This window comes from Panthera onca, chromosome A1, assembly GCF_046562875.1.
Source record: "Panthera onca isolate mPanOnc1 chromosome A1, mPanOnc1 haplotype 2, whole genome shotgun sequence".
Lineage (NCBI taxonomy): Eukaryota > Metazoa > Chordata > Mammalia > Carnivora > Felidae > Panthera > Panthera onca.
Genome location: NC_138339.1, coordinates 189773798 through 189791424, shown reverse-complemented (window position 1 = coordinate 189791424; position 17627 = coordinate 189773798). Strand labels below are relative to the sequence as shown.

General features: G+C 44.1%; 1 protein-coding gene across 1 annotated transcript; it reads right to left on the bottom strand.

Annotated features, from left to right (window-relative positions):
- Positions 1-3919: 3919 nt before the first annotated feature.
- KCTD12 (potassium channel tetramerization domain containing 12) lies at positions 3920-10412 on the bottom strand. Its single transcript, XM_060636926.3, has one exon. The coding sequence runs from the start codon at positions 9955-9957 to the stop codon at positions 8974-8976; it is 984 nt and encodes a 327-aa protein (XP_060492909.1). The 5' UTR covers positions 9958-10412; the 3' UTR covers positions 3920-8973.
- Positions 10413-17627: the final 7215 nt, after the last annotated feature.

The window sequence follows — 17627 nt, the reverse complement described above, 5'->3', positions numbered from 1 at the left end:
CGACAGCTCAGAGCCTAGAGCCTAGAGCCTGCTTTGGATTCTGTGTCTCCCTCTCTGCCCCTCCCTTCTCATGCTCTGTCTCTCTCTCAAATATAAATAAACTTTGAAAAATCTTAAAAAAAAAAAAAAAAAAAAGAATTGTGGGGAGGGGGGTAAGGTCATGTTCCTAAAATGCCAAACGTGCAAAGGGTATAAGGCCCAACACTGGTAAATTCTCTGTGATGTCTGGTGGTGTCAGAAGCAAAGGCCCTTCACCTGGCCAGTCTACCATTTTGCTCTCCGCTGCTGCCAGTAAAGAAAACATACCTCAAAGGAGACTGTTTTGTCTCAAATATGTCAGAGGCTCAATCAATGATTGTTGAAGCTGAAAGTATGCAATTGTGTTTCAGAGTTCTTGATATACACTAATAGGTGCTCAATTCAGTGCCTACTAAACAAATAATGTATTAGGTCCCTCTAAAGACTCCATAATGCCTCCTGATTCTCAGATCTAGAGATTAACAGAAGAGTTCCTCATTCAAACATGGTGCTCCCAATATAATTGCAAGCAAATCTCATATAAAACTGTGGAGCCTGAGAGGTTCAGTGGAGAAGGTGAACAAAACCTTCCCCAGCCTTGTAGCTGGGTGCTCCGCAAGTGGCTTAATGTACATACACCTTACCCCGTACACAGCTGCCTAACTGCCTTCTGACTCCCTATGCCCACCAAACCACTCCCACGGAGCTCCCAGTGGTCTTTGAAAAAGTAGAGTTGGGGCGCCTGGGTGGCTCAGTCGGTTAAGTGTCCGACCCTTGACTTTGACTCAGGTTGGCCTTTGCACTGACAGCACGGAGCCTGCTTGGGATTCTCTCTCCCTCTCTCTGCCGCTCCCCAGCTCACGCTCACTTTCTCGCTGTCTCTCTCTCTCTCTCTCTCTCAAAATAAACTTCTTAAAAAATTATTTAGGGGCGTCTGGGTGGCACAGTCAGTTGAGCATCCGACTTCGGCTCGGGTCGTGATCTCGCAGTCCGTGGGCTCGAGCCCCGTGTCGGGCTCTGTGCTGACAGCTCGGAGCCTGGGTCCTGTTTCAGATTCTGTGTCTCCCTCTCTCTCTCTGTCCCTCCCCTGTTCATGCTCTGTCTCTGTCTCAAAAATAAATAAACATTAAAAAAAATTAAAAAAAAATTAAAGATGTAATTATTTTTTATTATTACACACCTCGCTTAAAATTCTTCAGTAAACCCTAAGAATTAACTATCTGCATCTTTTCACACAGAAGAGAGTCACCTGATCCGACTCTTGCTGCCTCTCCAGCTGTTTCATTGATTGCCTGGTTGGCTGGTGTTCTGTTTGTTGGGGTGGGAGAGGGCTTTTCTTTTCCCCATGAGGTTCTGGTTCTCACTGTGTCCAGGTCTTTCCCTATGAAGCTGGCCTGTGCTTGGAAGGCCCCTCCCCTTCCTCTTCTTTACCTTTAAGCTTCAGTTTTGGCATCTCCTCGGAAGCCTAAGGCTGAGTTAGGCATCCCCCTTTCTTTCTCCAGCAATTACTCAGACTATCTTAGCACTGCACTCCCAAGTTATTTCGTTATGATTTAGCAACCATCTAATCCTCAGTGCTTACTCATTCTGGCACATTACTCATCAGATTGGCACAGTCTGGCACATAGTAGGTACTCAAGAGATTCTGAATGAATGAATGCTGAATGGCTTACATGGGAAAGTGTTGCAGCAGTCAAGTTAAGAATTAACAGCCTAGGGGCACCTGGGTGGCTCAGTCGGTTAAGCACCCGACTCTTGATTTCAGCTCAGGTTATGATCTCATGAACCATGAGGCTCCCACATCAGGCTCTATGCTGACAACATGGAGTCTGCTTGGGATTCTCCCTCTCTCTCTCTCTCTCTCTCTCTCTCTCTCTCTGCCCCTCCCCCACTCATTATGTTCTCTGTGTCTCTGTCAAGTAACATAAGGGAAAAAAAAAAAAAAAAAAGAATTAATGGCCTAAAGTGACCTCTATGCCTCCTTTCTACCTAGCCCCATAGGCCACTCTTAGGGGTATCTGTGATTAGAAAGAGAGGTGCATTCCGGCCCTAAAGAGACATTGACCTTGAAACTTCTTATGTGTACAGAATAAAGCTGAGAACATAAGAGTTTAACACTTTCTCTAAACTATTCATCAAGAAACAAGCCCACGATATATCAGCAGAAGTTCTCAACCCCTCCACCAAGTTGTTAATGACAGAGGGTGAACTGTCCCTAAGATCCTACAAGTTAAGAATGTCTTTAATGTTTAGGGTTTTGTCTTTGAAATTCTCAGATATTTATCATTCTTTCCATAAAATGAAACAGATGTTTGTCAATTACATGCCAGTTAAGTGTCTTAATTTCCCAACTCATATATACACATTTCAGTTAGTCAAACTGATATTCCAGGAACACACTTCATATTTATTCTATAGCTTCCTATCCTTTTTCAACTTCCCCCTAAAGAATACATTATAGCTCCTCTTTCTATACTATGTTCCTAAAACCCAAGTGTCAGCCATATTCATTGGGGGAGAAAACAAAAACAACCCAGAACAAAATGGAGTAAGGATATAGAAAAAAACTGGGGGGAGAAGAGGCTTGTCCTGAATATGAAAGCCACATAAAACTTTATACGTGTGTATCTAAGGATTCTAGAGTTACTTCATCTATCACCATCCCCATTCCCTTGAGAGTTTCCAGTAAGCCCTACTATTTCCGTAGCCACTACAGAAGAAAACAGTACTTGTGGGAGATTTGTCTCTTGGTATCACCTCATACAAAACAGACTGATATGTTTGCGTAGATGCAAAAAGACACTCAATACAGCACTCTTTGGAACAGAAACAAAAAAAAGCCCTGAAAACCTAAATGCCCATCAAGAAAGGACAGGTAAAATAAACGAGTGCACATCTAGACAATGACCCATCGTGCACAATATCACGTAGCCATCAAATAAAGTGAGGTAGATCATTGCTACATGTTCACTCATGCACTGCAGGAGCTCCAGAATGTGTGGTTAAAAGAAGAAAGGAGGGCACAGGACAGGTATTAATTCCTACTGAATGGAGAAAGGGGAGGAATATATGTATATTTATATATGCACAGAATGTCTCTGTAAAGACACACCAGTGGTTTCCCATGGGGAGAAACAAGTGTTACTGGAGGAGGGAGATTTACGTGTTCCTTCATATGAAAATTGCATTGTTTAGATTTTTCTCAAACTTTTCAAAAAACAAACTGTATATGTATAAATACACACTTTCAGAACAAAAGCTATCTGGAGGAAGCACAAGCAAAAGCAGAGAGGAAGGGCGAAGCCCGGCTCGCTCTCGACACACCACTTCTGGCTTCCGGTGCCACAGCCCAGAGCAGGCTGGCATCACCTCCTTCAGCGTGGGTGATTTCTCAGTCTGGAAGGCGCTGTGCTCTCCTTCCAGAGGAGGGACACCAACGATGGAGGGGATTCTGGAAAGAGACCCTATAATAAAAATGCAGATCTTCTCCCAACATCCTTTCGTTTCATCTTCATGAATAATACTTTTAATTCAGGCGTATCTCAAAGCTTCATTTTTCCCTACAAACTTTAAAAGGTCATCTCTACCTACATTCCCCACATTCAAAACAATTTGCATATGCTGCTAAGACTGAGATCAAAGCAAACGTGAAGGACTTTTCCTCCACATCGAGTACCAAACCACCTTCACAATAGGCATTCTTGACAATAAACTCTGGAGAAAGAGCCTGGTAACTCCTGGCCGAACTGGCCAATTCCACAGTGAGAAGTTCTTCTGATGGCATAATGCTCATCACCAGCCCTACACCAACTTGGGAAGCATTCCCAGTACTCAGAGAACCCCTTAAATGAGATCAGACCAGTGTTCAAGCCAATCCATACCCAGAAGCCAAAAGGAATAATTAAAGGAGTGAATGTTTTATTCTTTAGTGTTTAATAGAATACATAACAAGTCACATAATCAATGATTCATTACTTCACACACAGGGAGGAAAACAGTTATCGAGTATGTCTATTATACAACTGGTTGTGAACAGGGAGAACAAGAATCTCTGGGGTGTTTAGACAGTTGAAGAAACTCTCGCTTAAAAAGTTTGGGTGTATCTGAAATGTCTTTTTTAAAACAGAGAGGGATTTTTTTTTTTTTTTTTGGCTTTCTGTTTCATTAGAAAAGTCTGATAATTGTTACGATTTTTTTTCCCTTTCTCCTTCTATTTTGAGAAAATGGCTCAATGGTATATATCACTTAGCATATAATGTTTTCAACAAGTGCATAATCCCAGAGAGCTCTGTGGGAATCTTATACTGTTCAGCAGATACAAGTTTTTCATGTGTGGAAAAATTTAGTAACATACAATTTATGTCTTCACAACTAACATCCACAATGGACATCTTAAACTTTTGTCATTAAATGTCACGAATGATGTTTGAGTGGTCATAAATGAATTGTCATCCTTTGTACTCAGTAGCAAAATTCACCTGCCTATAGTCACAAAGACAGTTGTATAACAGTTTACAATTAATGTTCACATACTTCAAAACACATTTAAAATACAAAAAAAAAAAACTTGTGGGGAAAAAAACCCCCACAAAATGTATAAGGTGACACGAATTCTTGGTCAGCTATTTATCTTTCTACCACACAAGATTATAGTCTAATGTAGATGTTCTGCTTGGATTTTTTTCCATCTAAGTTTCAAGGGCCCCAGTAGAGATTCTAAATCTTCAAACATCAATACTTTTAGATTTTTGTTATCCAAAATTATAAAAAGGAAAATTAATTTCAATATAACTTGTTTCTGGCTCTAAGAAACCTGATTTCAGGTACTATAGCCACTGAATACACAAGAGTATTTTATTTATTCTCAAGAGACAGACTTAAGTCATCTAAGAAAACTAATTCAGTTTTTAAATGAGTTATAGTAAGGAAAAAACAAACAAACAAACAAAAATACCAAAGGATTTACTCTGCTAGGTTTACAATAAAAAATATTCAGTTTATTATTTTAGAAATTTAAGTTAATTGAGTACTTATGATTGAGACTATAAAAGAAATTCTTACAGAATTCAACCCCTCCAGTCAATGCTTTTCTAAATACTTGCACTATACTTTAGCATGTTTCGTGTGGAGTACAAAAATGTTTTGAATATTAGATTAGAACTTACCATAATTTAAAAAGTAAAAAATTATCAAAGCTTCACCTTACATGGCTTCAATGTAATAACATTTCATGGAAAATTCCAATAAAAATTGGAATATGTTATGAGCATTGCCAGTCGCCCATTTTGTCTGAGAATTCAGATTATACATTTCCTCAGAGAAGCAACAGGCCCCATATATGGATCTGGTTTGAAAGAGAAGACAGTTTTGGCTAGTATCACAAATTATCACTTTTCTATCAATGCAAAAAAAAAAAAGAAAGAAGAAGAAGAAACACAAAAATAAAAACAATAATGAAAAGGAAAAAAATTTCTAGGTCTCACATCTTCAAGGAATATTTTCCACAACCTACAGTTTGAAAAATTGGACTGAATATGGTCTGAATATGGTTCATGGTCTACATGTATTAAAAATAGACAACTTCTTAAACATCTGGTGCAAAAGCATTGAACGTGGTACCTGTTTTTTTTTTAACTACCACTGTCAACAATTCTTTTTTTAATTAAATTTGTTGTTAAATCTCATGTCACTCACTTGTGAACCAAATGGTAATTAAAGCTATGACATATGTAAATGCATGCTACACTGAGGCAGGTTAATGAAGTCATCATTATCTAAATAATTTATGACATTCTCTCAGGTTATGTGAATGGTGTCTTTGGAGGGCTTACTCGAATGGACCCTCAATATCCCATCCAAGCTTAGAGGTAACAACCAAAACTCCAGTCCACTTTGTAGACCACTAAGGGTCCTTCAGTGGCCCACAGGACATGGAGAAGAAGGAAACCAAAAGTGCCCATGAGAAGTCATCTTGCCACAGTTATTATGACCTACCCAGTGTAGAATGATTTCCTACCCAGCCTTTACTTTGGGCTAAAAGTAGAATATTGTCATTTTTCAACTGCCAACTTTAGAGGGCATAGTCATCCCTAGAAAAAGAAGTCAGTTTGTGGTGTCTAACCATTTAGAATTCCCAGTCTTTCAAACAATGAAAAAGGCAGGGTGAGCATCGCAGGGCAGCCGGAATGTGTGGGGAAAGTAAGATTTGTATGTGCAAAAAAGTGAAATCGTTCAACTCAAAGTTTTATCAGATACAATTCATAAGACTTAAGGGGCACAAACAAAACTTTAGTACTTTCCTGTGATTCCCGGAGTTGTGCAGATTCAACAAGGAAAATCAGACTCTTAGAGTCTTGCCATCTGTCAGTGGTTTTGATCTGTCCTAAGATGTCCTCAGTTACGTGTTTTTTGCTGTACAGTCTAAGAGAACACCATATAGGGTGGAGAAATCTCTGTGACACTCTTTTGTCCAGAAAGCGACCTTACTAAATCATTTCAGGATGGAAACAGATAAGTTCTGTTGCATTACCAATCTGAGAACACACCCAACGTTTAAGCAAACACAACTTCCTGGATTTCTGCTTCCATTTCCCTTACAATTTATGAGATTTGTAAATAAAACTAACTTTACCTTTCTAAAATTGTAACACCAATGTAAAGACCTCAAATCTTTCTCTTTACCAGTTAAAAAAAAGAATTTGTGGGTTAAAAATACAGGTACATTGATTTTAAGAGGACAGTTAACATACTATTGGTACATAACTAATATCCAAGCAAAAACAGTATGGAGTAAACTCAGTTTTATAAGTATTTTTTCCTGGACCCAATTTCCCCATAGATAAGAACATAAGAAATTCATTAAAGCATGTTGCTTTAGTATATACACCATCTGATGCACATTACTGGGGGTAAATATAGGAAATTTTTTAGCATTAGTAAATGAATTAAAAAACTAAATGATTCGTGTAAAATGTTTATATATGGTATATAAAGATTGGATCACATGAGTCTAAGAAAAAAACTGTTCCAATTCTTAATATCTATTATGGACGTAGTAAGATACAGTACAAGATTCATTTTTAAAAAGAAGAAAAAATAGCACTAATTTGAACACTGAAAACGACTCTTACAAAATCTTTGAAAAAACACTTTAGAGAAAACTGCTAAAACAAATGAAAAGGAAAAGGCTTCTCTGTCATCACAGAATATCCAAAGGAGCCTCACAGCATGAAAGACAAGGATTCACTTCCCTTCACCTATGGTGTAGACAGGATATGCAGTGGGAATTTATTCCTCATTAGAGTAAAGGTATAAGGCAACCGGGTCTCCTTCTGTTTCTCTTGCATTTACCTAAAACACTATTTTATTGCTCAACCCACTTGTGATTACTTTTTTGCCTCCGTTTAAAAACATTTCATTGTATAGCTATCTACAGATGGGCAGCCCTTGGTGCTTCTTTTTCTCTGCAGCTGGCACTCAAAAAGATTCCACCTTAATATCAAACAATCTGTAGGTGAGAAGTGGCATTTTCAGGTTCTCAGTTTGCCCAGGAGTCATCACTGGCTAGGCTTGAAGAAAATAAGAATTTTTAAGAAGAGATCTTAAGTTTAAGTAACCAAAATCAAACTTAGTTTGCTCATTAATAGATTGTAAAATCAAGATTTATAGCCAACAAGAAAATAAAGTTCAAAAAAATCTAAACTAAAGTTCAAAAACTACTGGGTTACTCTTTGGTTAGGTTATGTAAGTATGAATAACTTCTAAGTTTAGGACTCAAAACAGTTCAATAAACTGCCAGATAAGAGTAGATCTGTTATTAATCTTTACAAAATGCTTTGCACATTTTTGTGTACTACTTCTTAAATGTACGTGTACTCAAACGGATGGCACAAACTTCCAACTTTCAAATAATAAGTGAGTGTGTCTGCTTCTCCCTTCCCACCCCTTCACCCCTCCTTCCTCCCTCCCCATCCCTCCCCCCAAGTCTTAAGAGCTAAGGTCCTACTGCCATTCACTGCAAGAATACGGGCTCTCCTAACACCCACGGCGTGCATTACTACCCAGCTCCGTTTACAGTCACTGCCAGGTGACTTCGCACAGTGCTCGGCGACCTGGGCTGTCTCGCCCTTGTCAGCGTCAACACGCTTTCTCCCTCTTGCCAATAATGGCGGCCATGTCAACCAGTCGAACTAAGGGCTTCCGGCGGTGAGCCAAGGAGAAAGGATGCCTCCTCAGGCGGGAGGGTAACTTTCTACAAGTTTAAGCCACAGGCAAAGACCTTTCATTGTGCACGGAAAAGATACAGTCCTTCATTGTGCCAGCACTAGATTCTTTTCCTACGTCACATATAACTTCTCAAAACTTTATTCATTTGTTGTCACTGAACCGCCTCCAAGGGATCCTCATTCCAGGTCCGGAGTCTTCCATCCAGCCCTCTAAAACTCTACCTGTAAAGAAGGTCTAAAAGGCTATACATAATGACCTTTTAAAACACTAACTAGTCCCAATGTTATCGATCTGATCTCTTAAACCGCGAATGGGTCAAAGGGGCTTGGGATTTCAAGGAATCTTCTACACACTGGACAGAGTCCAATCAGGTTCTGAACAATTCGATCATCACCAGGTACTTGGTGACTTTGTGGCCACACTGTCCCACTAGTTGCAGACTAAAGGACAATCCAGGGGAGGGGTGGTTTGAGTCAGGGGGCAGAGGAAGCACTGGAGGGAGTACACCTGGGCTCTCTCTCGGTTAGCGGGGTCCAAAAAAGACGAAGAAGCCGAGAGGATTTGCGGCTGCAGGTTCTCAAGTAGGGGGTGAGTCGGTCTGGCCCAGCTACTAAAGGTGGGAGACAGGGGAACGGGAGGGTGTGGGGTAGGAGGGGAGATCTAGAATCCTCTCCTCTGCAGGAAGGAGGGGGGATGGGCGCGCTGAAGTCGCGAGGGGATCTGGGGAGCTCACTCCCTGCAGAAGACGTACTCCGTGTAGCTGGTCCAGATCTTGTCCTCGCTCTGGTCGGTGCTGCTGGCGAAGGCGCAGGTGCCCGTGGAACTGCACGCCACCATGTGGAAGCCCGACTCGGACAGCTTGTCGAAGGCCTGCTCTAGGAAGTTGAACTTGAGGTAATAGCGCGAGGTGTAGCGCTCGGGAGGACGGTCCGGGTCCCGGCTCTCGTTCAGGGTGTCGCCGAACACTTCCTTGGCCAGCGACGTCTTGCCGCACACGGTGATGCGTGCCACTCGCCGGAACTTGGCGTCCGCCTGCGCATCGCGCCCGATAGTGTAGGAGCCGCGGTAGCCGATGGTGATGTAGCCGGAGCGCCGGCTGCCGTCCAACGACTGGGACGGCGTGAGCAGCGGGCCCGCCGCACCCCCGGACGGACTGCGGCTAGCCAGCTCCAGAGTGGGCGACGGCGCCCCGGCCGATGAGCCCTCCTGCTGCTCAGGCTCCGCGTAGCTGAGCGGCAGCAGCTCGTCGCCCAGCGAGCCCTCCTTCTGCACCCCGCGCCGCGAGTGCGGCGGCGGCGGCCCGGGGCCAGGCTGCTGAGGCGCCCCGAGGCGGCGCACGAGCTCGGGCAGCTCGAAGTACTCGGCCTCGCGCTGCAGCCGGCTGCGCTCGGGGAAGTAGTCGGGCAGCACTAGCTGCAAGTCCCGCAGGTAATCCAGGATGTAGCGGAAGAGGAAGCCGTCTCGGTCCAGAAAGAAGCGGCCTTTGCTGTCCCGGGCCAGCTCCTGCGGCTGCTGCTGCGTGAACATGCGCCAGAGCAGCGAGTCGGGCACCGACACCACGGTGCAGCGCCGGGTCACATACACCTGGCCCCCCACGTTCAGCTCCACGATATCGGGGAAGAGCGGCGGCTCCGCCGAGGACGACGAGGAGCCGCTGCCACCCCCGCCGCCGCCCCCGTTGGGTAATCCACGTGTGCTGTCCGCCAGAGCCATGGCGAAGAGGTGACTGGTCTGGGGTTGTGGCAGGTAGCGGGGCCGCGCGCAGAAGCTGCAATCGCCTTTCCCGGACGCTGGCTCAGCCCTGCGCCCCAGACGCCGCCGCCGCCGCCGTGAACCGCACGGAGCCGAGCGGTGCAACCGCGCTGCTCTGCGCCCCGGAGAGCCGCGGTGCGCTCCGCCCGCCTCACTCGCGCGCTCCAGGCGAGTGCCGGGTCTCGGCCCGCGCGCGGCTTAAGTAGAGCCGCCCGCTCAGGCGCCGCGGCGCGCAGGAGGCGTGGGCGGCTGCGGAGCGGCGGAGCCTTGCTCCCCGGGCGGGAGAGGGTGGAGGGGGACGGCGGAGTGGGGAATCGATTTGCATCCTAAACGCTGACGCCGCGCCCGGGTGCTGGCTCCACCCCGGCTCGCGCGCGTCGGGGACGACCCGACTACACCCCTCGCCCCCCTTCCACCTCGCCAGGCGCGCGCTCGAACCCCGCCCCGCTCCCGCCCAACTTTCTTCCCCCTCCGAAGCGGACAGAGCCGGGACGGGCCGCTTCGGAAGACCAGCCTCCTTTGGAGGGGCAGTCATGGCGCCCTCTCCCCTTCTAACCCCGTCTGGGAGGAGGACGTAAACTTTCCGGCTCCCCCCGCCCGGGCAGTAGAAGTGCGTGGCCGCCTCCAGAACTGGCCGCTTTGAACACTGGAGGTGTGGCGCTGCCCTAGTCGGTCGTCGTGTTGCTGAAAGTTCGCAAGACATACAAAACACCTGGAGGGTCCAAGAGGACTCCCCAGTTCGGAGGCGGCCAGATGCTGTTGACCTTAACTAGTAGCCACGAGAAAGGCCGAGAAACCGAAAAAAAACCTCAGTATCCGGCCATAAAACTTGTCACCGATAGTTTCTTTTATGGGTGAAGAGGCAAACTCATTGGTTGAGAGACCTGAAAGTAGGAGGAAATGTGCTGCAGTGGCGACGGAGAACTTGGATGCACTAAAAGAGTGACTTCGTGGCGCGTTCCCATGAACGTGGAGGACACGGCCTCCTCGCATAGCGCCTTTAAGGCCAAGCTGCCAGCGATACCGTGAGGCCGAAGTAACCGCCCCGCCTCCCTTTCAACGTTAGGTGAACGCGCTATAAAACAATAATTTGGAAAAGCCACCTTTCAGCCTCTGCGTGTTTATGCTCCCAAAAGTCCAGGTCTCTGTGGTCTCCCGCGCACCTTGGTCATCCCAGGCTGTTCTCTCCAGGTTCCGTCCTGTCTCAGCGCCTTTGTACTTTTGAAAGCCCTTCTAGGTCCCACGTGGTGCTGTAATTCCTCCCTTCATATTGCATTCATCTGGCACCACGCAGCCCAGAAAACTTCCCCCCTACCACCCCGAAGCCTTCTGTGGCTTCCCAGGCCAGTGTGAGCTCTCTGGATTGCGCCCTCCACGTGCCCCCCTAACAAAGACCAATACATGCTGAAATTTCACATTTGTGAGTGATTATCTGATCCTGGCTTGGGTAAATAAAGAGAGGGTGGTGAAGAAGGTTAAGAAATCACCACGCGGGGCGCCTGTATGGCTCAGTCAGTTGAGCGTGGAACTTAAGCTCAGGTCATGATCTCACCGTGTGTGAGTTCGAGCCCCCATCAGTCTCTCTGCTGTCAGCCAGGGCCCACTTGGGATCCTCTCCCCCTCTTGCACCTCCCCTGCTCATGCTCTCTGTCTTTCAAAAGTCAAAAGAAAAAGAAACCACCACATCAATGAATATTTGTTTTGCCTGGGCCATACATTGCAGAATGCAAAGTGAAGTAAGATCCAAAGTGCTTTCTTTGTAGCCCACTAGGCAGAGGCAGAAGTCTGAGCAGTAGTCAGATCAGTTTGAAGAACAGATCCTCAATCAGGATAAATAGGCAGAGACCTTTGTTCTTGACAATGTATTACACTTCTGTGTAACTGCCCAATGAGCTTCACAGTCTCCTCAAGGATAAATGTCATTTTTACTTTGGAATGTTTATGTCTGCTGAACAATTATCTCATTCATGTCAGAACGCTGAAATATGATCAAGCCCCAGACCAGCTCACTTAATTGCAAATACAGATTTTGATACTGAATATAGTTGACCACTCTTTTTGTCTGTTTGTTCTTTGGGAGAAATAATAAATGACACAAAAGTTCCCAGTTTTGCAATGCTGAATTTCTAGGCAGTGATGCTACTATTTGGTATATCAGTGTCACAAACCTGACAAAACCAGTCTCTTCTATAAATCCAAGAAAAGCCTTCTTGCCGTATGTAGTTTTATATCATTACTTTGTTCATGGTACCAGCAAATCCTTTCAGTTCTGCCTTCAAAATACTTCCTGACAATTAACATGCTTCACCACCTCCCTGCCACCACCCTGGACCAAGCCACCCATCATCTCTTACTGGATTATTACATCAGTCTTCTAACTGCATCCACCTTTGCCCCCTCCAATCTTTTATCACCTCAACAAAGAGACGGATCCTATTATAACCTAAGTCAAATCACGTCGCTCAGCTCAAAGCCTCCCAGTGGCTTCCCATTTCACAAAAGAGTAAAAACCAAACTCCTTTTATTCACAAGACTTCACAAGATTCTACAGGATTGGAGCTGCCCCACCCGCGCCCCTCCACCTATCTGCTGCCACTTACCCAGGAGATTGCTGGCTTGAGCCACCTTAGCCCCCACTACTGTTTTCTCCAAACCTTTGCACTTCCTATCCCCTTTTTTCCCTTTGCTAAAATACTAACCCCCCCCCCCCCTTATCTTCCTCACCTTCTTCTGGTGACCTTGACCACTTTATTTAATATAGCACAGCCCCACCCAAGCTGCTTCCCCTTCTCTACTTTGTTTTCTATTTCCCTGCATTGGAATGTAAACTCCAAGAGCTCAGGGAACTTGTCTGCTTGATTCGTTGCTACATCCCCAGTGCCTAGAACAGTCATGGTGTACAATAGGCGTTCCATAAGTATCTGTTGCTCACTCACTTATTCCACCAATATCAAATGGCTACTACTATGTTCCAGGCAGTGTGTTAGAAAATAATCTCTGCCTTTTTGGAGCTCACAGTCTTGTGAGGAAGACAGATAATAAATATATAGGTACGTAAGTCCGCTTTAGGTAGAGATAAATGCCATGAAGTAAATAGAATTGTGAAATGAGACAGAGGGACCGAGCGTGGGGACACCACTTTATATAGACTGGCTGGAGGGCCTCTCCGTGAAAGTGACATATGAGCTGAATAACAGGAAAGAGAACCATTCTCTACCAGCTGTCATAACCTGTTCACCCACCACAAGCTAGTCCACTGCAGGAAGCCATTGGTATTTCCTTATAGAAGTCTAGGTTGGGCATTCATCATAATGAATGAAACAGGTGATATGAAACTGAAGGAATAATTTTCTGGTCAATTTGGTATGTTCTTTTTCTTGTCTATTCACTGGTGTCACAAATTCAAGAGGAACTGTAATTGGGGAACTTCAGTGTTGGGACTTAGGGCCTGATGTTTGTGGGGGAAGGGAGGGCCATAACTCCGGCTTCTTCTGTATGTTAAATATGCATAAGGTAAGGGAGGAGTCCGGGAATTGCCAGCCCTGTGTCTAGTCTCAGTTCAGTTTCTAGTGATGGATAAATTGATCATTGTTCCTTTGCAAGTGACCCTGTACTTTTCTAAATAAGAGACAGTGCTATGTCCTTCTATCCTCAAGTGTAGAGCACTGGAAACACCTCTGACCTACATTCTCATCTGATTTGTATCTTCTCCCCCACTTACCACCTTCTCTTCTGGTCAACTTCCCACCCCACCCCACCCTACCCCATGCACTGGGTAAATGCTATGCACACTAAAGATTTGAGCAAGGAATGAGGAAGATTAAGAGAATAATATAAAGTTAAAAGGTGAGAAAGAACTGGGTGAAATGAAATGAGCACCTAGGAGGATTGAATGAATTTAACCTATGAATTTAACATAAACGATCTGTAAGCTGTAAAACACCATTCAAGTGTCAGAATCGTGATTTTCCACCACCTGTCATAGTGCCTGGCAAGCCTACGCAGTAAATACTGAAGGAATAAATGAATGGCAAAAACATTGAAATGAATGCTGTGAGGAAAGGGGAGAAGAGACACATTCAGAAATTGTCCCAAACAAATGTTTAGCTCATTTATCATCCTCCCAGTGTGTGTGAGTCCCTTCTGTACACAGACTTTAAAATTCATTGACTTGTTACTTTCAGAGGAAGAAAAGAATCGGATACCAAACTTGACGTAAATCAGGGAATAAAATGGTCTTAATAAAGATTTGGTAAAATATATCCCGATATCTAATCCTAAAAAGAGATAGAAAATGCTAAATGAGGGACATGGCCAAAATACTAGGCCTAGAAAATGAAGCAAATCCCAACATCACGATGCTACGACTTTTATACCTATTAGAACCAAACACAGAAACAAAAATTAATGTTGGAAATTTTTAATTTTTTATTTCCATATCCTTATAAATAGTGTCTGAGACTTTTCCAGGAAACAAGTAATAATATAATAGCAGGCATCCATAGAGCACTTGCTATGTGCTGACCCTGTTAGATCTATCCATGCATTAGCACATTTAATCTATGAGATTAGTGCTATTGCTACCCAATCATTAGAAGATCATATGGGCAAATAAGTGGTGGAGCTGGGATTTGAACCCAGGCAATCTCTCTTTAAGGCTGATGCTTTTAAATGCTGTGTTTTCCAGCCTCTCACTTCTACAAATTTTTTAGATGTATGAAGGAAACGGGTTCTATTATTGTCCCCACTTTACTGATGGAGGACCCAAGGCAGGAGAGGTTGGGTCACTTGACCAATGTAATGCAGCTGTTTATCCCTGCTTGGGGCAGAAAATGGTACTCTAACATCCTGTGCTTGTGAGCCACAGGATTGGTGACCCAAAACTCAAAGTAGTTACTGTCAAATAAGTAGGATTAGGAAGCAGTTAAGTCCTTGGCTCTTGCTTCTGTCTCTTATCAATAGTACAATCTTGCCTCCGGGAGGAATCTCCAAGGACATATTTGAGCCCCAGACAGAATGGACCTACTGTTGTCCTCCTCTTCACCCAGCCCAGTCCTACACATGATAAATATTCTTTTATTTCTGGCCCTCTAAAATACCATAAGAGTTTGCAAAGCACCAGGTTCTTAGTAGGTTTACCTAGTTTTATTCTGATCTCATTAACTCTAGACAAGGATAAAGTGAGCCTGGAAACTGCTGAGATCCAGGCTCCAGTTTTCAAAAGCAAGCAGTATCCGCTGGTCTTCTGGGACTTGTGAAGTTGAACAAATGTATTCCACTTGTGGCTTTACGTATCAAACTAAGCACAAAAATAACTGGACCTCACACACACGTGCGTGCGCGTGCACACACACACACACACACACACACACCAGCGATTCTGGAATTTCTCACCAAGACTAATTATTAACATCACTGCCTTGGTTTCAGATTGTGGTACTTTGCCTAGAGGTTAACTATGAATGAGTTACCACATTCTATTCTAGTGCCTCCCGGTTTTGAAGGCTTTCATATTGTCAGCTTCACTTGATTATCACAACAGGGTGTGGAGGTGTCATTCAACAGTGTCACAAATGCAGAAAGACTCTGAGAAAGGGCAGGCCACTTCCACTGCCCCTCTGGTAACAGCAGCGTGCACGCACACAGTGCCTGTCGGGTAACTGGACGCAGCACAGGGATGCAGAGGGAGGCCTGTTTCCCGACATTCAGTGGTCTTCCAGCTCTTCAGCAGCCCTGTCAAATCTACTCAATTTAAGGCCCCACATGAGGGCTGTCATTCAAAATAATCACCTTGGAGACTATGTGCTTATTTGAGAAATGTCAGAATCACTCACCATTGTTGGCACATCAGTTTGGGAATTTCCTTCAGAGCCAGCTTACACAGGAACATCATTGCATTACTTTAGACTTACGCCAAATTTGGGGTCGATCTCTTTACAAGGCTATAAAACCAGGACCTCACTGCAGGACAGACCCACACTTCTGAGAACAAATGAGGACAGAGCCAGTTTTCATGAGTGTGAAACTTAGGTGATGATTATCAGGTATTCACCTTTTGACATTGGGTTTTAAGGATCTCATCCCTGCAGCTCTCTAATATGCTGAATAGTATTGAGTTTAGGTTATGCAGAAAGAAAGGCTGATTCAACCACAGAGATTTTAATATGTGGTTCCAGAAAGTCTGCATATTTCACTGTGAGGTTTGGACAAGAAGCCAAGCCACTGGCTAGACTGTAATGGGCAGCCTCTTATGTAATTGTAAGATCATTTGTTTGATATAATTAAGTGGGGAAAGGGACCTTTCCCTAATTTGCTTTCCAGTTACTGCAGAAATATGCATGATATTTCACAGTAGGGAAATGGCTTCAAACTCTGCTAAACTTTAAATTTATATCACCTAATATGATTTAGTTTCAGAAAATAAGTTTTTTTCCCCCTAAAGTATAGATGAGAAAATCATACACTTTAGGGTTGGATGAACCTATACTCTTCTCCTGGCTTTGTTATTTAAAATCTAAGGTTTGAAGCAAAGTCACTTAAATATTCTGAATTTCAGTTCCTTATCTTAAAATGGAGCAAAAACACCCACCTCATCAGACTCTTGTGAAGTTAAATGAGATGATATAAAGCATTTCATTTCACAGTGTCTGGCATCTAATGAGCACGTCATAAACATAAATTTTTACCGCCACCTTCCCATTCCTGTCTCCACTGGGCTTCTATAATCCCAGCAGTTCCCTGCTGAATATGCTTACCTTGAGAGTTTTATTACTTTTTCTCTTGGATGACATTTCTAGTAGTTTAGTAGTATCTGAAATGGGCAAGGTAAATGGCATTTCATCTCCTGTTCCCTCTTCTTCCCAGAAGTCAGTCATTCCCAACACAAATTTACTGTTCGGCCAAAAGATTTAGTCAAAATCTAGACAGTTTGCAAGTCTCAGTATCAGAGCTTATTTGTCATCCTAGACTTTTCACTCAAGTGACAATTAATAAAACAACTTAGTTTTATTCAGAACATTAGTTTTATTCAGAACATTGGCAACATCTGGGAGGAAAAGTCTAGGTGGCAGTAGGCAGAGGGAAGGGGCCATAAAGGCAATCTAAAGAAACTCCAGGTGTCCTTAAATCCGAAGAAAGTGACTTCCTCTCTGTGCCCAACCTAGGAGCCTAAGTCAGGAAACGATGAAGAAACAAGCCTAAAGAGGGCAGAGCAGCAAGGGCACCAACCCAAATGACAACTGTGATGTTGCCCCATAGCCCCATGCTACAGCAGATCCACAAGAGGAAGAACACATATGTACACTGCAAAGGAAACAGAAGTTTTACATCATTGTAGCAGATATTACTGGAAGAGATATCAACAATATGAGAAGGTTAGCTCCTGTTTACATTGCATTCAACATCCCTTTCAATATTTATGAAGTGCCTACTATGTGCCTGATCTTGCCAGGAGTCACCATGGCTCCATAGGTCCGTGGCCCATGAGAATCTGCACAATATCAGAGCGAATGGCCACCAATGGGGCCATCAAGAGTTCCATATGTCACAGAGGAACATCACAGGGTGGGAAGTTACCTTCTGTGTCAGTCAGGGTTCTCCAAAGGAAAAGAACCAAAAATATGGACATCTGT

Bases quoted from the DNA above. Each gene is read 5' to 3' on its own strand.
- KCTD12 (XM_060636926.3), bottom strand. From the start codon at position 9,957: ATGGCTCTGGCGGACAGCACACGTGGATTACCCAACGGGGGCGGCGGC.